Source organism: Glycine max, chromosome 5 (assembly GCF_000004515.6).
Source record: "Glycine max cultivar Williams 82 chromosome 5, Glycine_max_v4.0, whole genome shotgun sequence".
NCBI classification, from domain to species: domain Eukaryota; kingdom Viridiplantae; phylum Streptophyta; class Magnoliopsida; order Fabales; family Fabaceae; genus Glycine; species Glycine max.
In genome coordinates this window covers 36,640,098-36,667,884 of record NC_038241.2, presented here as the reverse complement: position 1 = coordinate 36,667,884, position 27,787 = coordinate 36,640,098, and the positions used below count along the sequence as shown (strand labels likewise).

At 33.9% G+C, this 27,787-nt stretch overlaps 3 protein-coding genes across 4 annotated transcripts; 2 read left to right on the top strand and 1 right to left on the bottom strand.

Moving 5' to 3' along the window:
* Positions 1-2,199: 2,199 nt before the first annotated feature.
* Positions 2,200-5,283, top strand: LOC100794989 (ras-related protein RABH1e). Its single transcript, XM_003525007.5, has 6 exons — positions 2,200-2,504; positions 3,451-3,521; positions 3,677-3,765; positions 4,143-4,254; positions 4,612-4,702; positions 4,891-5,283. Exons 1-6 carry the CDS (start codon positions 2,388-2,390, stop codon positions 5,032-5,034), a joined length of 624 nt encoding a protein of 207 aa, XP_003525055.1. The 5' UTR covers positions 2,200-2,387; the 3' UTR covers positions 5,035-5,283.
* Positions 5,284-8,420: 3,137 nt separating this feature from the next.
* LOC100798875 (calmodulin-binding transcription activator 1) lies at positions 8,421-16,290 on the top strand. 2 transcript variants are annotated; one of them, XM_006580210.4, is made up of 13 exons: positions 8,421-8,738; positions 8,935-9,054; positions 9,603-9,718; positions 9,917-10,005; positions 10,388-10,430; positions 10,996-11,200; positions 11,357-11,467; positions 11,715-12,085; positions 12,472-13,038; positions 13,174-13,871; positions 14,328-14,901; positions 15,083-15,406; positions 16,074-16,290. In XM_006580210.4, the coding sequence occupies exons 1-13, from the start codon at positions 8,699-8,701 to the stop codon at positions 16,182-16,184; spliced, it is 3,369 nt and encodes a 1,122-aa protein (XP_006580273.1). In that variant the 5' UTR covers positions 8,421-8,698; the 3' UTR covers positions 16,185-16,290. The 2 variants fall into 2 exon arrangements, with proteins under 2 accessions (XP_006580273.1, XP_003524262.1); XM_003524214.5 differs by having other exon boundaries at positions 8,424-8,738; positions 11,760-12,085.
* Positions 16,291-16,930: 640 nt separating this feature from the next.
* LOC100794462 (ubiquitin carboxyl-terminal hydrolase 4) lies at positions 16,931-26,565 on the bottom strand. The gene is made up of 6 exons (XM_003525006.3): positions 26,199-26,565; positions 25,601-25,717; positions 20,112-20,210; positions 18,932-19,120; positions 18,325-18,506; positions 16,931-17,658 (listed from the first exon to the last, which is right to left on the bottom strand). The coding sequence occupies exons 1-6, from the start codon at positions 26,313-26,315 to the stop codon at positions 17,253-17,255; spliced, it is 1,110 nt and encodes a 369-aa protein (XP_003525054.1). The 5' UTR covers positions 26,316-26,565; the 3' UTR covers positions 16,931-17,252.
* Positions 26,566-27,787: the final 1,222 nt, after the last annotated feature.

Here is a 27,787-nt window from a genome sequence, read left to right as displayed (position 1 = left end):
ATTTTGAACAATCTTTGAAGCCAATCTCGTGGAAAGTTAAACACTTTTTATGATAATTCTTAAAAAATTATTTTAGCAAAGTTACCATTTTAAAACGATTTAAAAAAATGAGAATTTTAAAACTGTTTTTCAAAAACCACCTTAGAAAATAGACTTTCTAAATCTTAGAATGTAAATGTTTTAAGACGATTTTAGAATGTTTTTTTTTTAAAAAAATTAAAATATTAAAGATTTTAAAACAGTTTTTTTAATAATTATCTTGTATATTTTTTAAAATGATTTTTCAAAGAATCATCTTAAAATGTCTTTTTTTAAAAAAAATAAAATAAAATAATACATGCATGTATATGTTTATACATGCATAAATTCATAAATAATAATAAATCCCTAATGACCCAACTTAAATCTTACAGAAAAAAGTTCCAGTATTAGGTGGGATTTGGGATACTTGATAATATAGAAATAGAGAGGAAGGTTTTAAGCCAAAACAATATTGTTAGGTGGGATTTGGAAGTACTTTTTGCCGGGTAGCAGTGGCACACACTGTGCATGACCAATTAATTAATATTAATTATTTGTTGTTATAAATATTTGAAATTTGTAATTAATTTTATTTATTTATATTTTTAATCATTCAATTATTTCTTTTTCTTATTTATACTCCCTCTCAAATCATATATAAACAAAAATAAATAATTTCACACTAATTAAAAAATTAAAATTAAGTTAGTTGACATACTAATTTCAAGTAAAAACAATATTTTTAAAATATTTTTTATTATAACTTGTTATCATAAATATAAAATAATCATATTTAAATGAATGATGTTTTAGGAATAATGTAATCAAATAAGAATAAAATTAATTATATTTAAGTTGAAGATAATTTTTTACTTGTATAATATTTAAAATGTGAGTGTACTGTGCACCATTAATTGTTCCAATTCCTAACCAAAGTTGACAACCAAAATCAGCAAAATGGGCAACGTGACCATTACAAGCATATTACATAAATAAAATTAGTATTTGGAAAGGTGAAGTTCATCAACAAGCAATTATAAAACTGAAAGTCATCAACATGTACATAAACATGGTGTCTAATATTTCCAATTATATATATAATATGGTTTAACTCACATGCATGCATGATTTTATTTACTTTCCATTACCACCATATGATCCTGACCCTGTATATGAACTTGCTTCAGAACCTGAGCCTGAGCCAGCGCTAGATCCTGCATGAGATCCTGCCTAGGAACCATCTTCAGAACCTGCTCCAGAGCCTGACCATGATGAAGAAGAAGAGTCAGAACTTGAATAAGATGAAAAACTATACAATTGAGCAGTGTAACCTGCAGATCAATCTATTCAATTTTATTTATTTTTATATTAAAAGCCATCTAATGCGATCGAAGTATTTCCCCATCTATGCTTAACGAAGATGGCACAAGATCTATGTTTTTTCCCCAAAGTAGAGAATTTTTTAAACAATGGATAATGACAAATTATGGGGAAATAACAAACAGGAACCCGGTGTTCATTATAGAGCAAGTATAACTAAAAACAAAGCAAATTAAGTTGTTATAAATTCAAAACAATTATGATTTTTTTTCGTGTCACAATAATGTTTCATCACACTTCCAGTAAAAATAATCATAAATTTGGGCAATTTGCCCTTTCTTTAGACACTAGTACATTTAAAATAAGTTTCCAACCATACAGAACTCCCCAAAAAATCACATGAAAAGATTACAGAAGGGAGGATGGGAGAATGTTGAAAAATAAAGACTTGCAAACAATACATTGACCTCAAAATAATCATTCATCCAACACATATGGAGCATGAATTTGATCCTGCTGACTCTAAGCTGCAATGTATAAATAATAATGATATTAATTTTAACGAAAAGCACCTCAAAAAATAGGACACAATTTAAACTATACCAGTATTTGCTACAGGTTCTTTTAAACTATACCAACACAATTTAATCTTCATATTTGAAAAAGATATTTATATTGAAGACTTAAGGACAAAAATATCTTATAACATGCCAAAAATGTGTTCCCAAAACAAGAGAGCAGGATTGTATTCCCCATGTATATAACTAGAGCAAAATCTTACACTAATCTGTCTTGGTTTTGGAGGGAGGATACATATATTGACATAAGATAAAATAAAATAGGTGCATGGTACAAATTAGAAAGTTCGCGTGACGCGGTTTTCTAATCCCCTATATATATATAAAACGCATTGCACTCGACATTACGTTAAATTTGGTCGTCCTCTCTTTCTCTCTCTTTTTTCATCTGAATTTTGTTGTGAGAAGAGAATTTAGGAGATTCAGATCTGCGTTGCGTTGGGTATCTTAGAGGAGAAAAAGTGAGAAATGGCGACGGTGTCCCCTCTCGCCAAATACAAGCTCGTTTTCTTGGGCGATCAATCCGTTGGCAAAACCAGCATCATCACCCGCTTCATGTACGACAAATTCGACACCACCTACCAGGTCACATTCATTCTCAATCTCAATCTCATTTTCAATTTCTTTTTCATTTGCCGTTGATCTCTCTATTTACGACATGCATTTTATTTATGCATGTGCTTTCGCTCACGTGAATCAATCTGTGATGACGGCATGATATATATATATATATATATATATATATATATATATATATATATATAATTTTAATTGGTGACTTTATTTGGGAAATGAGTTCCACAATAAGTTTTGATGTAATTTGAATTTGTTAAGACGTTTTGATCAACGATAATTAGGACTTGGGAGGATCAAGAGGAGATAGAAAAATGTGCTCTGTCATATACTTTTGCTCTGAATTTTGTGGCTATCGGATGAAAAAAATTGAGGGATGAGTTTTTTCTTGTGTTGAAACTTATCCCTCAATTTTTTAGGGGAAGCTAAAGTGGTAGCTAGGAATAGAACCGTTTGTTTGAAAACTCTTTGTGACATTATCAATTCTGGGCTCAGCATTCATGTTTTGAGTTGGCGAAATGCTAGAATGGGAAGAATTTTAGTCATTGAGAAGGGCTTCACTCCAGATCCACATTGTGTTGGTTTTTAAGAGGCTTGTTTTATTAGATTTCTGATTGCTTGTAATGCTTCTTGTTTAGGGAAATGATTGGTATGTATACACTCCATGGGTGTATACACCTAGTGAAAGTTAGGAAATTGAAGAGAGAAAAGAAAGACGTGACCTGAAATGAAGAGAGAAATAGAGAGAAAAATGAAGTGGAAGCACTTTGTAGGTGTGTGTATGAAGGTGTATGAATATCATTATTGTCTTGTTTGTATTAGCCATCATATAAAATTACTTAAAATGGACATGGAATCTTGTTTTCTTGGTATATTTTTTTATTCCATCAACGATTCACAATTTTTATGCTTCCTGCTGCTAGACTGCTGACAAAATTTTTTGTTATGTAAATTTCAGGCAACTATTGGTATTGACTTTTTGTCAAAAACAATGTACCTTGAAGATAGAACTGTTCGCCTGCAGCTTTGGTAGGATGACTCCTCTTCAAATCATAAATACAAGCTCAGTCTATTTATATTTGTTTTATTTTTCAACAATTATATTAGAGTACACATTGCTGGTACGCCTTATAGGCACTCTTTATTCTTACAATTTCTGAGCTTAGTATATGTTAACTTCACAGGGATACTGCAGGGCAAGAAAGATTTAGAAGTCTCATTCCAAGCTACATAAGAGATTCTTCTGTTGCGGTTATAGTATATGATGTTGCTAGTGAGTTTTATAAGTTATACCAATTTCATTATCTAATAATTGACAGGATTTTTCTGGATCTTTATCAATTTTCTCATGACATAACTTTTCCAAATTATTTGACCAAGTAACTCAAAAAACGGTTTTGTAGTGCATGAAGACTTATGTGAGTGACTGTTCTGATCTTATTTTCTAAGACACATTATGTTATTAGATTCATCTCCCTCCCTGTTTGTGTGCGTGCTTGCTTGCACTCATGCCTGTTCTCTTATGTTTTATTTTTATCTTAACTGTGTTTGCATGTGTATTTGGAAGTGCTTTAGTTCTCATTTTTCACAACTAATCAAAATTAACAGAAATTTATAATTATTTAACCTGGGTAAGGTGTTCTTATGCAGACAGGCAATCATTTCTGAACACTAACAAGTGGGTTGAGGAGGTTCGTACAGAACGTGGCAGTGATGTTATTATTGTATTGGTTGGAAACAAAACTGATCTTGTAGATAAGAGGTGAGTGCTAATTTGGTTTACATGATTCTGTTTAATATATAGAAAAGTTAAATTCTTATTGTTTTGTTAAGCGGATGTTTTAGTGTTTTTTATTATCATAATGGGGTTTCCATATTATGTTTTGATCCTTCTATTTTAGTGTTTACATGTTCTGTTTCATCCGAAAACTGTAAAATTCTGGTAGACTAAATATAGTTTTAAGATGGCTTAAAATTCATCTCAAAAACTTTGCATGCATTAGTAGTTACAAAGAGCAGAAATTCGTTTACCAAGCGGCTTGCCCTTTGCGTTTGTTATTCGCATATTGTGATTTTACTCTGAAGTTTTTTTTACAAGGCCATTTTGATACTTAAACAGGCAAGTTTCAATAGAGGAAGGAGATGCAAAGTCCCGTGAGTTCGGAATCATGTTCATAGAAACCAGTGCAAAAGCAGGCTTCAATATCAAGGTGAAAATTAGTGAATTCTGCATTCATCCCAATATTTTTATTTATTAGAGCAATCTCCTATATGATGCCCGTGACCATGATATATCAGATTTTCAAATTGATGATCTGCTATTGTGGTTTCTCAACTTCATCTTCCTTCACATGTTGGCTCTTGTGTACTTAATGCTTTCTGTCAATCCAAATTGCAGCCTTTGTTTCGTAAGATTGCTGCTGCCTTGCCAGGGATGGAAACTCTTTCTTCTACAAAGCAGGAAGACATGGTCGATGTAAATTTAAAACCCACGGTGAATTCATCCCAGACAGAGCAACAAGGAGGAGGTTGCTCATGCTAGAGAAGAATATTCTCAAAACAGCCAATAATTTGTTCACTGATATAATTCTGGGATTGGCTGCTTAAATGGAAGGAATGATGGAGCTGAAGGAAAAGTGCTTTCATATCAATGATCCTTCAGTTTTTGGGTGAGGGGGACAAATTGCAGTATAATGGTTTTGATGTACGACACAAATATTGATAGTTAATATAAAATATTATTGTATGTTTTTAAGAAATTCTAATATTGGATCATGTTATTTTGATAAAATTCTTTTTTTAAAAGATTATTAATTGAGTGGAGCTTTTAATAGTACAACACTTTTATTTAATGACGAGTCTACTATTATTATGTTTGGATGGATTAAAAGAAAGGTTTGTTGATTTAAAAGAAAAACTAGAACAGTATCCTGAAAAAGTGGTCCTAAACCAAGAAAAAGGCTTGATAAAGAAATTGAAAAAATAGTAATTTGTTTTCCATTTGGGCTAGTGAGATGAAATTTGAGGTCACTTATAGTATGTTTAGCGATAAATTCATAGTCAACATAGATCCATGTTGTAACTATAATTATTGGGAGTTGGAAGATATATGTAGACGTTATGTATTGACAGCAATAAGCACGAGGGGAGTTGGAAGATATACGTAGACATTATGTGTTGACAGCAATATGCACGAGGGGATGATCATCAGTATTATTTGGTGGACACATCAGCCTTGAAGTCTTTGTAAGTGTCACTGCCTTTTTAGATTAGAGTAACAACTCACCTAAAGAACCACCCAATTTTAGATGTGGACCAATTTTCTTATAACTATATCAGATATCATGATTTTTCATTAATCATAACTTATGTCTTATTGGTGAATACTTGTGGATCTCATTATAAAAAAAATGGAACAGTATACAAGGTATGAAATTAAAAAGTTCATAAAAGTTGTCAAAATATACGTATATACTTAGACAAACGACTTAGGTATTTCCAACACTTGTTTGGTCTAGTTAGATTGTTCGAAAGATTTTTCTTTTTACGAACAAACGTTAATGTGTTAGTTAGAATGTTCGAAAGATTAAAAACAAAAATCTTCAAGAGGAGGCATTTTTCTTTTTAGATACAAAAGATTAATGTGTTTTTTTTATATATATAATAAAATAGGCAAAGAGATATGGGCGTCATTTAAATATAACTAAAAGTTGTTTACCACCAAAATAACTTGTTTTAAATTGAATGGAGATTTATACTTAAATAATAATAAAAATACCAACAATATAGAGTTGTCAAAGTTTTATATTGCATATCTTCTTAATTAAACATTTTGTGTCTTGGTTACGTAAAGGGGCACAATGCCCCGATAAAAAAAAGAAAGCTACGTGTGACAACCCTATGAAGGAAAGAGATACCAACCAACTACATTCTGAAGGAGAGCACCATGAGTCACGACCAGGAGGTGGCTGTTCCAGCAGGTGAAAGCCTAATTATGTGCATGTCGTGAGAAAGATAAGTCAAGTATTTCACAACTCAAAAAAAAAAAAACAAATTGAAAAATGCCAAGATGTCAAACGCCTTGGATAAGAATACGATCGACAATACTTTTCCGGAATAGAAACTAAAATTATATATGTTTGTTTGATCGACCATGTTAAAACTTTAGTTCAGACTTTAGACAACAGAAAATGGTATTTTTTTTTCAATTAATAGACAGAAAACATATAATACGTCGTGTGTTTTGTTTCAGGTTTCGCTTTCTTCGATGTGAATAATACATGCCTTATATATATTACTTTTCTCGGTTCTTTTTATCCACTAATAAACTACATTTTTGTTTATTTATTTATATATCTTTTTAATTATACCATTATCAATATCTAGCTAATTCTTAAATACTTTTATACTCATCATAAATGAGAAAGAAATAATACTCTTTAGCAGCTACAAATAATTTTAACATCAACGAAAATTACTAATTTATATATATCTTTGACCTACAGATCAGGCTATTCAATGCGCGGGAGGAAGTCCAAACTAAATGTTAAACAAGAACACTGAAAATAACAAGATAGACGAGTCGGAGTACACGACACAACCCACAAAGCCCATTTATGACAAGTACTTAAGAACTGGCAATCCTTTTATTGATGTTTTAATACGGTATTTTCAATTTTTGGCTTTTCAGGTGTTGCCCTCAGCTGCCATTAGCTATTTTGTTTACGAGTTCATGAAGATAGTTCTCAAAGTAGAATCAACATAGATGATTATATATATTTGATCTTTGAAGATGGGAGTTTCTCCTCATTTCCTTAATCATGGTCACCTTTGTTTTTTTGTGTGTTGGAATGTTATTATATGCGGGGGAATCGAGGGTGTCTCACACAAACAATTTAATGGTATGTTTCTGTTGTATTTTACTGATTTTATGTTTACTTAATAATAATCCGAAGAAAGGAAAAGGAATGGGGCTCAAAAAAATTTGATGCTTGGCTAATTAGACTTGAATTTTCCTTCATGAAGCAAATCCTAAAAACCATTATAATAGTTTTTTTTTATCTTTCTCTTTCCGACATAATATTGTGTCAAATCTTGTACGTAATTGGATATAGAACCTATTATTTTATAACAAACTTTTAAAATTAAAAAAAAATTGACAAATTGATTTTTTAAGTTATGCAAATAAAGTATATATATTATCATGTGTGTTTGAAGAAATATTGATAACGGGTGTGTTTGCTTTGGCAGTTTGAATTGTTTACCCTTTAATTTTCACGCCGACGGAAAAAAAATGACACAGAAGCTATAATATGTGTGGATCATTGGCTTCAAACGTATCTAAGAAAATAATTTTGAATTTTAATTTTTATTAAAATTGATTTTAAAGTGATATAATTTATGTTTTAATATTAAAAAAATATGATTAATATTTAAATATTTTTATTATAAAAACAAGTTAATAGTAATACTTAGTATATAATCTTTTAAGTGACACAAAAATTATTTCAATTAAAAATTAATTATTTTCATAAAACTATTCCCTAACAAGTGTAAAAGTTTACTTAAAATAACAATAACTAGTATATTAACGTGATTTTAGAAAATCCAGCATGAATAAAAAACATTAAATTTAGAATATTCATCTCTAAACAATTTCTTTTTTGGTACATATGTTCACCTCTAAACAATTGACCCTAAATTTATTTTCTTAGCACATATCAAAACGCCGTCATATAATCCCCGAGTATAGGCCAAACAAAAATCTGAGAAGCTGCGACGAAAAAGGAAGGATAAGCCAAATATCAGTCAAACTGGAATCACACAATGCTATTTGACTTGGACAACCCTTTCAATGTCTTTTTCTTCTCTTTGATAGTACAACACAACACAACACAACAATGCTATCACAGACAAGTTCCCGCGTTGAAAACTTTTCTTTTTTCGTTCATTGGTATTTGGTACATCTATCTCCCTCTTAACACCCATTACACTCTCTCTCCGCGTTAAAAAAACTATCTGAACTTTCCTAGTTATTACAATTTATTACACAACCCATCTCTCTTTTTTGTTTCGCTTAGATTTAGAAACACAGACTTTTCCAAAGTGCTCGTTTACCTCAAACCTCAGAAAAATAAACATCGAGTTATCACTTGTTTTCTTTTGTCGGGAGACAAAAACATTGATCAGTTCAGCTTCTCACTTCCATGGCTGAGGCCAGACACTACGTCCCCCCCTCTCAATTGGGTCAGCTTTCCTTCACTTTAATTCCTCTTTATGTTTCGTTTCTCATCATTTCAAACTCTGAAAAAAGAAACCTTTTTTTTAAAAGCAACCATGATAGTGAAGCATTGAAATGCCATCTCTTTATGTTTTAACATTTCCTTCGACGTATTTATTGTTGTTAACTTTGTTTTCAATTTCTATGCTTTGATGGACACAGATATTAAGCAAATTATTTTAGAAGCACAGCATCGATGGCTACGTCCGGCTGAAATCTGTGCAATTCTCAGTAATCACAAGAAGTTTCTAATTGCTTCAGAACCTGCACATATGCCACCAAGTATGTTGTTTCTCTTCTGCCAAAAGATAACACTAGTTACCTTAAGTTCTCAATAGCTTCATTTGGAGAAAAGGATTTAAAATATTGTTTTTTTCTTTTATTTGAAGGGAGTGTAACGGGGAGGATTAGGATTTTAATCTATTCGAAAAATCTGTATCTTATGAGGACTGAGACCTGCATGAAAACTTGACACAATTATGCCCAATATCTAATTGCAAAATGGTCATTCTCAGGGTTCTTAGTGAGTGTTTCTGTGAGTGGTTGTAAAATTGATTTTGGTTAAGATTAATTCTAAGCGAAGTGATTTATATTTGGATAATTTTATTCTAAAAGCAAGTTAACAAGAGAACTCAGTTTATGATCTTTTATTCCATGCAAAAGTTACCTGAGGTTGATTTTACTCTTAATCAAAACTGGGCTGAAAATCAATTTCTCAATGTGAGACCAAACATATGAGCATTTACCTAAAATTACTTTAGCTGATATTTCAAGGTGACTTTAGTTGATCCTTCCAAACATGCACTTACCATATTTTTCCTTGACATTAGGTGGTTCACTTTTCTTATTTGATCGGAAGGTGCTGAGATACTTCAGAAAGGATGGCCATAACTGGAGGAAGAAAAAAGATGGAAAAACAGTTAGAGAAGCTCACGAGAGACTAAAGGTAAATATGCTGCATGTAAGGTTATAAGTCTTAAGCACTGGTACAATCACATCTACCATAAAATGAGAAGCAAAGGTCTCTGTAAGCTTTATTTACTATCATTAATGTTAATTCTGCTTTGGGAAGTAAAATGTATTGAGAGAATCTTTCTTCTTTATAAACTGTTGCATTGAATGATTCGTGATATGATGCTCTCAGGCTGGAAGCGTGGATGTGTTGCATTGCTACTATGCCCATGGAGAAGAAAATGAAAATTTTCGAAGACGCACATATTGGCTACTTGAAGAGTAAGTGTTTCTGTTTAATATTTTTGCAGTTCGGTATAAAAAATCCCCTTTTTATTTAATGTTCTATCTTCATTTTCCTGATTCTGCTGTCTTCTCACCCCCTCCTAACTTTCTTCCTTCCCTCATTCTCGGTCTCACAAACATACAGTAATATCCAGAAAGGATTGAAGAAAACCTGTGCTCTTCTTCTAATGTGTTTGTTCTTGCTTGAAGATGGTGTGCTTTAAACTAGAACTAATGAGATATATCCTGTAAATGTTGATCACATTCTATTGGTTTAAACTGATTATAATAGACTTCTAGAAATTGCTAATTTGTTTCCATGGTTCTTATATGTGGAATGGGCTCCTCTTCTCACCCTTTTTATTCAACATTGCTGCAGGGAACTCTCTCACATTGTTCTCGTCCATTATCGACATGTGAAGGTAACATGTTCTGATTTTATTAGTATTTTTTGCCTAATTGTTATTTGACAAAAGCTCAAGAAGAATTGCTTACTTTTACATTCCCAGTATAATTAAGAGAACAATGAACTAGTAACATGTAATTGTGTTGCAGAGTTATATGTGAAGTAGGAAAGTAAAACATGGAAATTCCATCCTAACTTGAGTATGGTATTCCCCAAATCATGTAACTTGACTTTCCATGCTAATAATATATACTGCCTAGAAATAACAAAGCTGGCACTGCTTCCTTAATCAATACTTGGTCTGATAAGTTTCAACACCAGACGATTTTCTTGAATGCTAGATGCTATAAATTGGTGACATATTATTCCTTTCTATGACTATGCACAATTCTCTTTTCCCCTGTCTCAGATGTTGACTCTGTACTCTAATTCTTAAAAAATAAAAAAGGCTAACATTCTCATCAGGAGTTTTGAACTATGTGATTAAATATAATTGTGATCTGCTATATCTTCCCATCTATGAATAATTTCATTTTGGGCCTTCATTCCTTTCTCTCATTTGTCTTGTTCAAAATAATCAGGGAACCAAGGCAAATTTTACATGTGCTAAAGAAAATGAAGAAACTCTTCCTTATGCTCAACAAACTGATAAAATTATGCCCAAAACAGAGATGGAAACTTCTTTATCATCTACTCTTCATCCACATAGTTACCAGGTTCCTTCACAAACTATGGATAGAAGCATGAACAGTTCCCAAGCATCAGAATATGAAGAAGCAGAATCTGGTATTTCTTTTGTGCACATTAATAATTTAAACTGTTCTGTTTTCAATTTTTCATGTCTAGAGGACATTCTGAGTAACCTTTTTGTTGACTTTGTTCTTCAGTATCACTTTTTCCTGTGTGTATTTAAATTTTTTTAACTTGATGTAATTTTTACAGCATTCAACAACCATGCAAGTTCTGAGTTTTATTCTTTCCTTGAGTTAGAACGCCCTGTTGAGAAGATTACACCTCAACCTGCTGATTCTTATTCTCCTCGGCCACTCACAAGTAAATTTCTTCTTTTTAAATTGTTTGAGTTTAACTTTGATGCATTGTCACTGTAAATTTACACTATCACTCAGTCATACACTGTTGTACCATTCAAAGAGTATGACTTTTTTGAGCTAATTGTGAGAATCAAACCTTTTTAAACGATGTGACAGTGCATGATTGCAAGATACTGTAAAAAACTAATAATGCATCAAAATCAAATACCTTGTTTTATATCTTCCATTCATACTGGCCTTTTCATCAGGAAAGTCTGTACCTAACATGAACTGCATTATTGAATCTGGGACAGATGATCAAGAGAAGTCACCTGTCATTCCTGGGGTGAATTATATCTCACTCACTCAAGACAATAAAATCAAAGACATTCATAATTTTGGATTGACATATGAATCCCCAAAACCCCTTGGCTTTTCCTCATGGGAAGGTATCTTAAAAAATAATGCTGGAAGTCAACATGTGCCTTTTCAGCCTTTATTTCCTGGAACACAGCCTGACAACATGGGAATCAATAGCAAATTTTCCCAAGGACATGAGATAATGGTGCCATATTTGACCACCAGCATTGCTAAGCAGCATGAGAATGGAAGTCTCATACAAGCTGAAGGAAATTGGCAGGTATTGTGTACTAGTAAAATCGGTACTTCAAATGCTAGTGGTACTCATTTGTTGCAATATTTTATGGTATATAATAATATTTAGTTCGAAACAAATAGCCAGGCTCTGCAGTATGTTCTGTTGGAGCTTTGACAAGGTATTATATGATTATATCTTTATGTCAAAAGTCAAAAGACTTGAAAATAATGTCACTACAAAGTGATGTTGGTATGATGCTGCAAATATTTTTGACATCTTACTTGTTTCGTGTTTCTGTAGAAAAAATATATATAAGCAATGGATTTTTCTTTATGTGTGACTATTTTTTAAACATGTTACATGTTTCTTAATTTTTATTTCTTTCCTTTGAATTCATTTAATTGATTAAAGCTTATACTTGTTAACAGGCTTATGATGTTGATTCTTTACGCATGTCCAGTTGGCCTATAGATAGTGCTTATTCAGGCTCATCATGTGACATAACTTGCAGCAACCGTGAGCAGGAGGTTAATGATGTTGATTTGCAGAAATCCTTGGAACAGTGTCTTCTACATCCATACAAACAAAACAAGGTTTTCATGCAAAATGATCCTCAGGAAAAACTTTTGAATGAAAAAGAAAAGATAAAATCAGACCTAGAGGCCAATAGAATCCTGGATGGAATAGAAGACACATATTTCACTTTTAAAAGGACTCTGTTAGATGGATCTCCAGCAGAAGAGGGTCTGAAGAAGCTTGACAGTTTCAACCAATGGATGAGTAAAGAGCTTGCAGATGTGGAAGAGTCTAATAAACCATCCACTTCTGGTGGTTATTGGGATACAGTTGAAAGCGAAAATGAGGTTGGCAACACAACTATTCCTTCACAAGGGCACCTGGACACCTATGTATTGGATCCATCTGTTTCCCATGATCAGCTTTTTAGCATTATAGACTATTCCCCAAGCTGGGCATTTGAAGGGTCAGAAATTAAGGTATTTTCTTTTGATATTCTGCATTTGCTATCAATTTTGATCATATGTTCATTGAATTGTTGCTGTTGCTTTTTTTCTTATTTGTCAGTTATAGTCTGATTATTTATTTCTTCACTAATGAAAAAAATCGTACAGGTTATTATTTCTGGACGATTCTTAAGAAGTCAACATGAAGCAGAACAAGGTAAATGGTCATGCATGTTTGGCGAGGTAGAAGTGCCAGCAGAGATCATTGCAAAAGGTGTTCTTTGTTGTCATACTCCTCCACACAAGGCTGGGAGGGTACCTTTCTATGTAACTTGTTCCAATAGGTTAGCATGTAGTGAGGTGAGAGAATTTGATTTCCAAGTCAACTATACTCCAGAAGTTAACACTACAGGTGAGAATAGAGGCAGCACTTTTGATACTTTTAGTATCCGATTTGGAGAACTGTTGTCCCTGGGGCATGCCTTTCCTCAGAATTCAGATTCAATTAGTGTTAGTGAGAAATCTCAACTGAGAAGTAAAATCAATTCTTTACTGAGGGAGGAGGAGGATGATTGGGACAAGCTACTGAAACTTACTCAAGAGGAAGATTTTTCTCCAGAAAATTTACAGGAGCAGCTGCTTCAAAATCTTCTGAAAGATAAGTTACATGCATGGCTCCTTCAGAAAATAACAGAAGAGGGGAAAGGCCCTAATATATTAGATGAGGGTGGCCAAGGTGTGCTTCATTTTGCATCTGCTCTTGGCTATGATTGGGCCCTAGAACCCACAATAGTTGCTGGTGTGAATGTGAACTTTCGGGATGTAAATGGATGGACTGCTCTTCATTGGGCAGCATTTTGTGGCAGGTGAGTACCTCGGCACTTGTGCATGAAACACATTTCACCAGAATTGAATTTATATGCAACATCCTTGACATTACATTAAATTAATACGATGGGTCACTGATATTAATTGCAACTTTGCAAGAGTGATAGTATGTGAGAAAAAATAGATTAGTGCTGAGAGAAAATATGTGAAATGTGCCTAAAAAGAAGTTAGAATGTTCTTACTTGTTGATACTCAATATACTTCATTATAGGTTTGCAGGATGGAACGCCATTGATGAAGAAACTATAAGAAAAAATCTACTGAAAAAACCTATAGTATACTATGATTGGACGCACCTGAGTCTTTTGTCATGAATGAAAACGTCTAGGATAAACTGACTAGAAAGAATCAATATATTGTTACTGCTTTGAGTTTCTTTTTCATTTTCTTGCTTACTTCATCTTTCATTAAGTTCTTGCATCTTACTTTATCAGGGAGCGCACAGTTGCTTTCCTCATCTCTCTCGGCGCAGCACCTGGAGCACTGACTGATCCATGTCCAGAACATCCTTCTGGTAGAACACCAGCTGACCTAGCTTCTGCAAATGGACACAAAGGAATTGCAGGGTATCTTGCTGAGTCTTCACTAAGTGCACACCTCACAACTCTCGATTTGAACAGGGACGCAGGAGAAAATTCCGGAGCAAAAGTAGTCCAAAGAGTCCAAAACATTGCTCAAGTTAATGATCTTGATGGTTTATCATATGAATTGTCATTGAAAGATTCATTGGCTGCAGTGCGTAATGCCACCCACGCTGCAGCTCGTATTCATCAAGTTTTCAGAATGCAATCATTTCAGAGAAAACAACTGAAGGAATATGATGATGACAAACTTGGATTATCTGATGAACGTGCTCTTTCACTTGTAAAAATGAATATGAAATCACACAAGTCTGGACCACGTGATGAGCCTGTCCATGCTGCTGCAGTACGAATCCAAAACAAATTCCGCAGTTGGAAGGGAAGAAGAGAATTTTTAATGATTCGACAACGCATAGTAAAAATTCAGGTACATTTGTCTCTAACATGTGATATGTGCAAATGGCATTATTATTTGTGTCTATACCTTTCTAGGCCTTTTGACTAAGCATGTGTAGTATTTATTGTTTGTGTTGAATGTTTAATCTTATTCTCCTTTTGGCTCCTTTTAATTGGATCCAATTTATAACGTGTCTATTTCCATGGTATAGGCTCACGTGAGAGGTCACCAGGTCAGGAAAAGCTGTGGGAAGATAATTTGGTCCGTTGGAATCTTGGAGAAGGTTATTTTACGTTGGCGTCGAAAAGGTAGTGGTTTGCGTGGATTTAAACCGGAGGCCAATTCTGAGGGAACTATGATACAAGATGTATCTTCAACAGATGATGACTATGATGTCTTAAAAGAAGGCAGGAAGCAAACAGAGCAAAGGTTGCAGAAAGCCCTAGCTAGGGTGAAGTCAATGGTTCAGTATCCAGAGGCAAGAGACCAATACCATAGGCTGTTGAATGTTGTAACTGAGATCCAAGAAAATCAGGTATTTTACTTATTCGTGTATATTTTTAAAAAAGTTTCTCACTCGTACTGCTGAAAAAAGAAAAATAAAGTTTCTCAATTATCCTGCTTTAAATCATTTTCTCTTTTAGACAGTATATAACAGCAGTAGTTTTCAATCTCTAAAAAGATTTGGCTCTTTTAAAGTTAATAAAGATAAAGTAATTTCAGTTTGAATTTTGAAAATTAATGGTTAATATTATAACACATGCATGATTTTATAATGCATGTGTATGTAATATATTGACTATTGATTTTTCCGTCACAATTCAAATTACTTTTTTTTTAAATGAGTTAATTCAGAGGAGTTGAATTCTCTGAAAAAGAGTGTAAAATAAATACCTGAATATGGTTTTTCTCCCTTTAGTATTTTACATAAAGCTCAATTTGCTTCTAGTAAAGCCAAAGAGCCTTAAATGGCACTGGCTTGATCCCCGGATTGAATCCCCTCATTTGTAACCAAAAAATAAGTTGCTTCTATCGAATGAAGCTGTTAGAGGTGTATATTGGATGGGCTACCTTAAAAAGCTTGTTAAGAAATTATATGTATATTTGTTTAAACTACCAGGATATATATAAAATTGACATCATGCATAGTATCTTCTTGTGACTGGCAGTAGAGCTTAGACTTCTGTATATTTCTTTTGCAGGTAAAGCATGAGAGCAGTTATAACAATTCAGAAGAACCGAGAGAATTCGGTGACCTCAACGATCTTGAAGCATTGTTGGACGAAGATATTTTCATGCCTACAGCAACTTAGAAGTTAGCTTTCATTGTTCATTGTATGACTTTGAATTTCACAGCAGAGTTAGGTGATCAACTGTCTCACTTTGATTGTTATAGTAAATTAGCAATCTTAATTCTCATTCTTTTGTTATTAAGGGGTGATTTGCTAACATGTCACACAAAAATTAAAAAAAAATGCATAACCATTAAAACCATTCTTACAATGCAAAATAAACATGTCAGGCTCCCCATCAAATGCAGAAATGAGCCGTGCACATTTTTCTTACGCAGCCAAATTTTTCAATTCATGCTCAGTCAGATGTAAGGAGGAAGCAAGGTTCTTCCCAGTTAGATATTTGCGGGGGATCCCCTCGTTGAGTCTTAAAAAAAGTTGAACTAAACTTTAACTGAAAAAATTCGCCTAAACCAAACTGAATTGTAATTTTTATCTGACGAATTGTTTTCTCAAATCCAAACTGAACTGTTCATTGAACCGAATTTAAATGATTTTGAAATGGACCGAATTATGTTGTGTACTGATACAAAAAAAAAATATTGGAAGTAGGAAAAATTTTATGATTCAGTAGTTCAGTTCTGCTTTGTTCTCAAACGATTCAGTTCAAATTTTTAGATTTATAACCTAATCGAAATAAGTGACAATGGTAGGAGTTTTGCAGTCCCGACGAAGACAGGGTTGTTAACTCACCAAAGAATGCCCAACTATTAGTCTATTACCAAAGTGTTCGTCAAACTATAAAATATAAAATAATCCGACATGAGTTAGGACCAATTTCCATTTCATTGTAATTCTAATGTTGGTTGAACGCTTGCAACCATGAATACACATCGTTGGTGAAATTTTCACCTGATATATATACTGTTCTTATTGTGAGAAAGGAAAAAGAAAAAAGGACAGTGCCTAGCACTATCCACTGTACATGCCAACCACCTAAGTATACCTTTTCACAACCCGTATCCTCTAGAGTATGTAACAGCTCCTCCAACAGGTTGAATAAAGGGAAAACGGTAAAAGGAAAATAAATATGGAAACCATGTTAAAAAGAAGTCCAAATGATTTAAGAGAGTTGTAGAAATCCTCCGCCTAACTCCTGTTACCAGAGCCAAGGCTCTCATAGAACAAAATGTACCCATGGTCTGTATTACTTGAATACTCCTGTGATGATCCAAAGAACGTCTGCACAGCAGACTCGTCAATCATCTCTACATTTTCGTCATCAAAAAATAACCAGTGGTTATGGCTTTTCACAAGACTGACATAATGCCCGTGGTTGGGCCCACTCCCAACATGGACAACTACTGCAAATAGAGAATACTCAATATCCGCATCTTCAACTGTGTTACTCAACTTCAGCTCAAGGGGGAAAACAACCCGGTAGGACAGCTTCTTGTAGCGGCCTAGCTGTTCCATGTACTTAAACCGCTTAAGATGGATGACCAAGATGTGAGGTGGTTTCTTTATCTTCATCCTCTTCTGAGCTTCTTGCAAACTAATACCACAAGAAAGTTGGCATCTTGGTCATCAGAATGGTGAATGGACATGAAAAACAAGAGAACAGAGCACATATATATTTTTACACACTAAATTGACATGGCTACCAAATCCCACTCAGATAACAGGTAGAAGAAAATGTCAATCAATGGAAAAATGAACATATCATGGTTTGCTTCTTTTAAATTGTAGTATTAGTCAATAAACATGAATAGCATTCTAATTTTTATTAAAAGGAGATAAGATTTTCTATAAACCATAGATGATATTCAAGCTATTTGGCATGTGTTTGATCACAAACAATTTATTCCTCCAGTTAAAAGGGGTAGAAGATGTACCAAAGAACTTTAGGAGAAACTATTAAAAATGATCTTGATCCAAATATGATTTTCTGAAAATTTGGTTTTCAATAAAGTCAATGACATCAATTAATCCATGCAGCCAATTCAATCAAGTGGTACAAGGCTTTATTGCTGTTGCTCTTAGATAAAGAAGGAAAAGATTAGTTCAGCTGTGCACGTGATTCAAAATGGTTGAACAAGCTCTTTAACTTTTCCAGAACACTCAAGAAACCAAGCAAAGCAACAACTGATGCCAAAGAAGTAGTACTTGGGATTTCAGATAATTATAGAAACATAACCAGTGCCAAAAGCCATATATATACCTGCAGCATTTGTCGCAAAAAAATTTGTCTTCAGCATTCAGTGTCTCGGTGGAACTGAAATTTTTCAAACAGCTTGTAATTGAACTGTTTTGCTCAATATCAAGACTCAAGTCCAAAAATGTTTCATCTCTAGCCGTCACTGTTTCACATTGCAAGCACCTTGTCTCATTGGTGAGTATTCCCTGATCAGAGCAAGTTACAACAGTAAAATTCCTCAAAATAAAAGTAAATCTTATTTTTCTGATCACTGCAGAGTACAAAGAGCAACAAAAACACCCCTTCCCCCACAAGAAAAACACATAAAAATTGACAGTGAAATTACTGTTTTTTACATTGTTTAATAATAAAGCTCATCTATAATAAATTAATACTATAACCGTATCTAAGATAATATGCCAAATTCCATTATAATTCACATAAAAGTCAATATGAATGGATTATCCTTAACTGTAACAAACCTAAACTATTAAAGCAACAATACATGCCCACTTAAAGAGATAACACTAATTGACGGGATCCAACAGAAAGTTTGCTAATTATGGTCCCTCCAAATTTTGTTGCAGGCAAAATGCAAAATGAAAACATTGAATTGAAAAGGCAAGGCCACCTGAAAATTTTTGTGTACCCAAGTAACTAAAGGCTCTTTGTGAACACCATTAGCTTGACCATTCTTGGGCCCATTAACAGCCTTTTCAGAAGGTGGAGATGTCTCCTGATCAGTTTTTGCAGCCTGAGCCTCTTTCTCCAGAATGTCAACAAGTTCATTCAGCAAAAAGTTCAAGAACTCATGGGCATCCTACCAAGAGAAGATTCACAATAACAATGTTGTCTCTAATGAAAAACTTTGACAAAATAAGAGACAATATGCAACCAATGAAACATTGAATATAACAGATAATAACAATCAATGATAAATAACAAATACACTTTACAGCACAGAGTTCAGTAACATTATGGTAAACAACCTCATTCAAAAGTAACAAATTGTCATTATACAAACTCAGATAAATCATTTCCAGAAATGGACACTGATCATCAGTCACAATTATTTACTCACAACAGAGGGGGAGGGGGGACCGGGGGACTAACAAGCCAAAGCATCGTTTATATATCAGTGATATACAGTCAAAGCATGACTAGACAAAGTGAAAAGGGTTGTTGCCAAATGGAAAACTGATATAAAAAGATTATGTTTCCCACAGGACATATAATAATATAATAGAAATACAATTTAAAGTGTATATGCTCCAGTTCAAGTAAACAGACTTATTTGCATATAAAAAGGCTGAAAAATGTACAAGCAACATGACCATTTCAACTTAATATTATAATAAATAGTTCAAAAGTATTTCCTGTTTATTAAAAGATGTTCATACCAAGTTCAAGTGTACAAATTGCAAATCTGAAAATTTGGTCCAACCTACTATACAGAAGCATTACAAAAGAAATACTTATCTAACAATTGATCTACCAAGAGGACAACTTGTAATTTACCTTAAAACATAGCCAGCTGGAAATCTTTAATACATATGATAGAATCTCTAGTTATTTAAATAAGCTGCTACTTGGGAGCAAGGGCATGTGTGTCTGGTGAACGATGCCCACAAGCATAGAATCCTTTCATAAGCAGGGAGAAACACATACATGGCAACATTTGCGTGTGTGACATGATAAAAACTAATCTCTTGATTATAATATAAACATTACTGCCAAAAGAAATTTACAGGTTTTCTAGAATAATCACCTTTCTGCACAGGAAGTTCATTTTTGACAGTTTAAGCACATACCTGGTGCATATAGCTACGGAAGAGTTCATTCTGTTTTTTCAACCTCTGTACAAATCGTTTGGGAGCAATGACACCAGTTTTTTTCTTCTGGGAACTTATCTACACCAAAAGAAATAATTATATTACATTCATGACCAAGAAAGAAAGAAATAGGCATGCGAATACCATTAAATGGACATTTGATTAGCAATAATAAATGGAAGATATTATTCAGCATATACAAAATGAAGATACTTACAAAAAGCACACTACAAATATCTTGAAGCAAGTTCTCAGGCATAAGAGATAGCCAAGTAAGTGCCCATTAAATAGACATGTGATTAGCAATAATAAATGGAAGATATTATTCAGCATATACAAAATGAAGATACTTACAAAAAGCACACTACAAATATCTTGAAGCAAGTTCTCAGGCATAGGAGATAGCCAAGTAAGTGCCCATTAAATAGACATGTGTTTATTAATTAGACATTTGAAACAATGAATTGAGCAAAACTTCTATAGATATACAAAATGGAAATACTTGCAAAAGCACGATGAAATAGCACAGAGCCATTTTCAGGCACACATATATATACTCGAACATGCTATAACGCAGATTTAGGGAAGCATAAAATCACCTAAACCAATTTCACATAACTTGAAGGCAAACAGAAAGGGGGAAAACAAATAAAATAAATGGGCCAAACCAACATAAAACACACTGCGGATCTAGGTTGTTAATAGCGGGCGTCGCGGCCGCTATCGCGGCGGAGCGTCGCGGCGCGGCGTCCATCCGCGACGAAGACGGACGTAGCGGCGCGGGCATCGCAGCCGCTATCGCGGCAGAGCGGCACGGGATCTAGACCGGATTTTCGCGCCACTACAGTGACGCCGTGGAAATTTCGAAAATGCCCTCACTTAATGCGGGAAAGTGAGGGTATTTTTGGTATTTTGCTTTTTGTATTACCTGGCCAGCTCTCTGTCCAGACCGCTCGAAAACCCAAGTCTCCACTTTCCATACCTGCGACTGCGACCGGCAATGCTGCGAGGACGACGACGAGTCTGCGTCCTGCGACACCGACGACGAGTCTGCGTCCGGCGACCCCAACGATGAGTCTGCATCCCGTGAAGCTGCGACCCTGACACCTGCATCCTGCGTCCGGCGACGAGTTTGTGCTGCGCCACCACCTTGCTTGAGGTGAGGAAGACATGCGATGAGCTGTTGACCCCGATAGCATTTTTTTGTGTGTGTGACAGTGTGACTGTGATTTTTTTATTTGTTTTTTTTGAAAAATGTTACATGATTTTTTTTTTGTGATTGTGACTGTGAAATTGACCTTTTAATTTTACTCCATAGGATGGTTTCCATGTTTTTATTAAATTGTTTGAGGCCTTTCACAGAAGAAATCTATCTAAATATGCTTATTAATTTTTGTTTCTAGAGAAAATTTAATTGCTCCCCATATAAGATAGGTGGTTATGTACTATAACTCAATATTCATCTGGGGGACGTTACTTGTGTGTTCAGTTTTGGTCACATGAGCTTGGCTGCACATCAATAATTAAATTCAGGCCTGTTTTGCTATTTTGACCTTTGCAATGTTCAAGCCTACGGGTGATAGGGTAGATGTCTTTTGGAAATGGAACAGTTTAAAGGATAAAAATAACAAGAGTGTAACCTGTGATTTTTGTCACAAAACGTCTACGGGAGGAATTTCTAGAGCAAAAAGACATCAACTTCAAATAAAAGGAGATGTGGGTTCTTGTAAGAAAGTACCGGAGGATGTTAAATTAGAAATGATTGTTGCTTATGAGAAGAAAATAGTTGAAACTGCAGCATACATGGAAGCAATGCAAGAAGAAGACGAGGAAGAGGAAGATGGGATCCTAGAGATTGCAAGACTTAAAAGTGGAAAAAAACGTCCAACAACATCAAATGAAGCCTCCTCAACTGCTTCCAATAAGAGGATCACAAATAAGAAAGGCCCTCTTGATTTTTTGTTCTCCAAAGAACCTGAAGAAAGTATCAAATTGGGAAAAACCACGAGACAATCAAGTGTAAATGAATCTTATAACAAGGTTGCATGAGACAGGGCAGTTTAGTACATTACTCATTTCTTTTTTAGGAATGGAATAGCATTCAATGTTGCTAAATCAAAAAGTTTCAAGTTGATGATTGAGGCGATTGGAACCTATGGTCCTCATTTAAAGCCTCCAAGCTATCATGAATTGAGAGTTCCACTCCTTAAAAAAGAGTTGGAATACACGAAGGGCTTATTGAGGGGTTATGAGGAGGAGCGAATCAAATATGGGTGTTCAATTATGTCAGATGGTTGGAAGGATAGGAAGAATAGAACTTTGATTAACTTTTTGGTAAATTGTTCATTGGGAACACAGTTTGTGAGGAGTGTGGATGCTTCCGAATACATGAAGACTGGTCAGAAGATCTTTGAGCTTTTGGATAGCTTTGTTGAGGAGATTGGAGAAAAGAATGTTATTCAAGTGGTGACGGAGTAATTATGTGTTGGCGGGTGAGAATTCAATCATGCTTAATGAAGTTTTTTTTTATAGTTATAACTTTTAATTGTTACACTACTCATACAAGTTTATTGATTTTGGTCTTTTTAGGTAAAATTTAAGTCACGAGACCAAAAATATTTTGGACTCCATGTGCTACACATTGTCTTGACTTGATACTAGAAGATATTGGAAAGATCCCAAAAGTAAAAAGGGTTATACAAAGAGGCATCAAACTTGTAGGCTACATTTACAATCATACATTGGCTTTGAACACCATGAGGAAATTCACACAAAAAACTAAATTGGTGAGACACGGAGTTACAAGATTTGCTACCACTTTCTTAACTTTGCAAAGATTGCATAAGCAAAAGGCCAATCTTAGAAGGATGTTTACTTCAGATGAATGGTTGAAGTCTAAGGCAACTAAAGAGCCTAAGGGGAAGCAAGCAACAGCCTCTTGTAAGTGTGTTGAGGTTGGTGGATAATGAAAAAAAGCCTGCAATGGATTTCATTTATGAAGCAATGGATAGGGCCAAAGAGGCAATTCAGAGAGCTTTCAACAACAATGAAGGGAAGTATAAGGATATCCTTGCAATCATTGATAAAAAATGGGATTGCCAACTTCACCACCCTTTGCATGCAGCGGGTTATTATCTAGATCCGATGTTCTTTTACACCAATCCAAACATTGACAATGATAACAAAGTAGTGGATGACCTCTACAAATGTATTGATAAGCTTAGTGAAGATGATAATTTTGTAGTTAAAGTTCACAAACAATTGCTAGTGTATAAAAGGGTTGGAGAGAGGTTTGGTATGATTGCAACAATGAAAGCAAGGACTGAAATATCTCCTGGTAAGTGGAAAAATTTACTTATAAATTTAAATGATTAATTAATAATCCGTGTAAATACTAATGCATATGAATTGCATTTTACAGTTGAGTGGTGGAAATTGTATGGAGCAAAAACACCACACTTGCCAACCATTGCCATTAAAGTTCTAAGTTTGACTTGTAGCTCATCGGGATGTGAGTATAGTTGGAGTACCTTTGAGCATGTAAGTAACTAACATTCATGTTTTTTAAATTATGAAACTTTAGAAGCTGAAATTGAAACTAAGTAACTGAAATTCATGTTTTTTAAATTATTATAGATTCACTCAAAGAAGAGAAGTAGGCTTGAACACCAAAAGCTTCAAGATTTGGTTTATGTTAAGATTAACCAAGCTCTTCTAGATCGCTTTGAGTGTAATGATGTGATTGTTCCTATTGCTTTAAATGATATTGATGATAGCAATGAGTGGTTATTGGGAGAATTGGAAGGAGAAGAATCTGGTAATGATTTGGTTTTTGATGATGATGATTTGAATTAGTTAGATGTTGTTGAGGCAATGAGGGCTGGTGAACCTTTACAAAACACAAGGAGTCAAACACATATAAACAAGGCAACATCTGCACTTGCACCTACAAATGAAAAAGGAAAAAAAGTGGTGGAAGTGGAAGAAGAGAATGAAGATGAGGGGGAAGACGAGTACAATTCTAATGCTAGTGAGAGTGATGGATTTCAACAACACAATGACTTGGATCTTGAAGAGGATGAAGATTCTGATTAGTAATTTAGTATTAAGAAACTTGCATTTGTCTATTTGAATTTTAATGTCTACTTGTCTATTATTATAGTTACTTTAGGCTTTAGCTTAGAGGGATTAAGGCTTTAAGACCTTTATTTGCTTGACTTTCTACTTTATGTTTTGTAACTTTTGTTTAAGTAATTATGCATTCAGTTATTTTTCTGTTTTTGAACTTATATATATAAGTATATTAATTATTTAACATATATAAAAAAAACATTAGAATAGCGATCATCCCGCTATCCGCTATCCCAATTTTGGGGTCGGCCACTTCATTCCGCTACGCCGGTATTGACAACTATGCTGCGGATAAATGAAGAAATTTCTCAAGTTGAAATAATAGCATCTATACACCAAGCAAAAAAAAATAATAGCATTTATACTCGAGCATATTACAACACGAAATTTAGATAAGCATGGAATCCCCTTTGTCAAATCCTTGTCTGAGTTGTCTCTCAGACAAAGAGCAACTAAAAAAATAGAACAGCTAACAAAAATGTCAGCTAGCTGGGCATATATATTTTAGGCATTACAAGCAGCTAGTCATGTTTCGATAAACTTCAACTGATCTATAGAATAAAACCCACAGTATGCTTTGCTAGGAAGAACTGAAACACTAAATAAATTGACGTGCAGATTTCTATGTTACAGGTGCATCTTTCATCAACATTCTAAAAATCCTTCCATAAAACGGTTAGAAAAAAGAAAGTCTATGAGGAAAAGCAAGTACTTAATTGCGATCACAAGAACGAGATTTTGGAGTAAATGGAGGCAATGTATTTGTCCAAGTTTTTACAGAGCTGTCTATTTAATGGCCAACATTATTAAAGAAAACATGGTTACAGATTCAACACTAAAGATAACAAGAACCACAGTGAAGCATTCAAAGAACAAAAACGTATTTGTTTCATACAACATCCCTCCCCCATACCTTCGCATAGCGAAGAGCCTCTGGGCAATGGGGTACAAAGTTTTTTAGAGGGCGAGCCCTGGTGCAGCGGTAAAGTTGTGCCTTGGTGACTTGTTGGTCATGGGTTCGAATCCGGAAACAGCCTCTTTGCATATGCAAGGGTAAGGCTGCGTACAATATCCCTCCCCCATACCTTCGCATAGCGAAGAGCCTCTGGGCAATGGGGTACGAAGTTTTTTATTATTATTAAATAAATGAAGAATGAAAAAGAGCTAGGAAATCAACAGCTTATTTCATGAGAGTCCATGGCAAGCAAAATAGCCACAACTAGTGAAGACAATACAACTTTCAAATGGTGAATCATGCTTGACCCAATCAAATATGAACAAGCTTAGAGGCATCAAGCATGTAAAGTTTTGAAATTTCCAAACTAAAGACTGATTACCTGTGAAAATAAGTCCGCTAAGCAAGTTAAAAGATTTTCTTCCCCGTCCAATATGCTTTTGTTATTTCCATAATACTCTAGTAATTGTTCGCGAAACGGAACACAGAAGTATAGTGCCTGTACAATTTGGCAAAATGAGAAAGTTGTTAGCAAAGAACCCTAAAAGCCTTTACAAAAAATAACAAACTGACCGTCTTCAAGTACTATCACCAGACATATCTAGTGCCCTTATTGATATTTTAGAGATGGTAAACATATTGAGTGCAACAAGACAACAACTACTTTTAAATTGACGTATGCACCTAAAGCGACACTTATAATACTATTGAATGAAACATATAAAACATTGAAGAGAAAATCCAACTTCAAATTTTAATAAAAACTAAGAATCAGCGCTTAAAAGAATCTGCTAAACAGGTCAACAGAATGTCCAAAACAATAGTATACACTAAAGTACTAAACTCTCTCCTGAAGATACATATGAAACTGCAACAAACTTTGCATAGAAGAATCAATAAACCATCAACACAACAGATTAGAGTCTCTATAGAACGCGAAAAATAGAATGGAAAAGGAAAAAACGTAAATCGGATTAAACCTGCAAGACGCTGTTGCAGTAACAAGTGTTGCCGAAATTCTCGAGGCCAAAGTAACGTTCTCCTTCGGGGAATTGGTCTCCGAGAGCCTTCTCGAGCTTGGAGCCCGCAGCACCCATGACCGCGTCAAACGATCACAAACTCAGATTCCTATCCGATTCAACTCAGTGACTCGCACCATGAAATGCTCAATGACCGTTTGGATCGTTGGGGTTTTGTCTCTGAACGAACCTTTTCTGGTGTCTGGTTTTCTCTACAGATATGTTAGCAGGGAACAGAACAAGGGTTTCGCGTGCGAGAGAGAGAGGAGGACGAAAATGCTGATGAAAATTTAAAGAAAATTTGAGGAAAAATAAATAAAGAAAGAACGGATTTATTTTTAAGTTAAATAGCCTATTTAAGTCTATACATTCGCTCACATTTGTTTTTTTCGCACTATTCATAAATTTATGAATTAAAATTATTCATTATAGAAACTAATTTATCAGCCAATACACATGAAATATTTGTCCATATGTTTTTATCATTTGTTGCATGGGTGTATCTATGACATTTTTTTTATTTTGAAACTAAATTATTGTTTGTGTACAAATAAATTTTGACCACGAAATTTCAATCAATTTCAACTAAATTTATGAATTATCGACCTCACTTAGTTTATTCTTACTATATTTGCTTACTTGGTATACATTGAGAAAAACCTAATATATATTGAAGATTTGTACATTATATAGATAAGTCTTTTAAGAATACATGCATCTTAACTTTTCATCCTTATTTGTGTTCGATTGTCCATGGTCTTTGTCTACAAAAACTACAATATCAATCACTTATGGATGAAGATACAAACGTCTAACTCTACATTCCATAGTATGTTGCTTTTGTCATTATGTTGGCCGTATATGTCAAATTTAGGGGTGTTTGTGGGTTGATTTTGGCCAAATTCAAGACTCAACTCAATGAAATTTGATCAATTTGACTTGATTTGATTTTTATAATTTTTTTAAATCCAACTCATTCATAAATGTTTTGGTTCGAGCCAACGGGTTACCCATTTAAATTTTGTTTTTTTTCCTCTTATAAATGCTATTATATATCATGATTCATTCAAATATCTAATACAATTAACACAATATTATCAAATGTCTGAAAGTAATAAAATTGATTCATTTAATACAATCAACACAACATTCTAAAATAAACTAATACAAATTAAAATAAAATATTATTGAAGGGGATTTAATATAATAGTCTAAATCATAACTATTTCCTACAAACTAATTTGATAATAAATTTTGCTGCAACCAGATTTGTTGCAACTACTAGATTTGCTTAAACAAATGGATAAAATATAATTCATTAATATTATAAACTTGACAAAAAAATATGAAAAAAAGATAAAACAAAATAACAATGTACCTGAAAGTAAAGTAATACCTTAAAAAGTTTCAACATTAGTAGTCGTAACACTTGCAATTTCAACACTTAGAGTCCCAATATTAACAGTATTTAAAGTCAAACTAAACAACTCTAAAAAAAATTATCGATTTTGATTGGTTCGATTTAGTTTTGATCAGATCTATAAATCTAA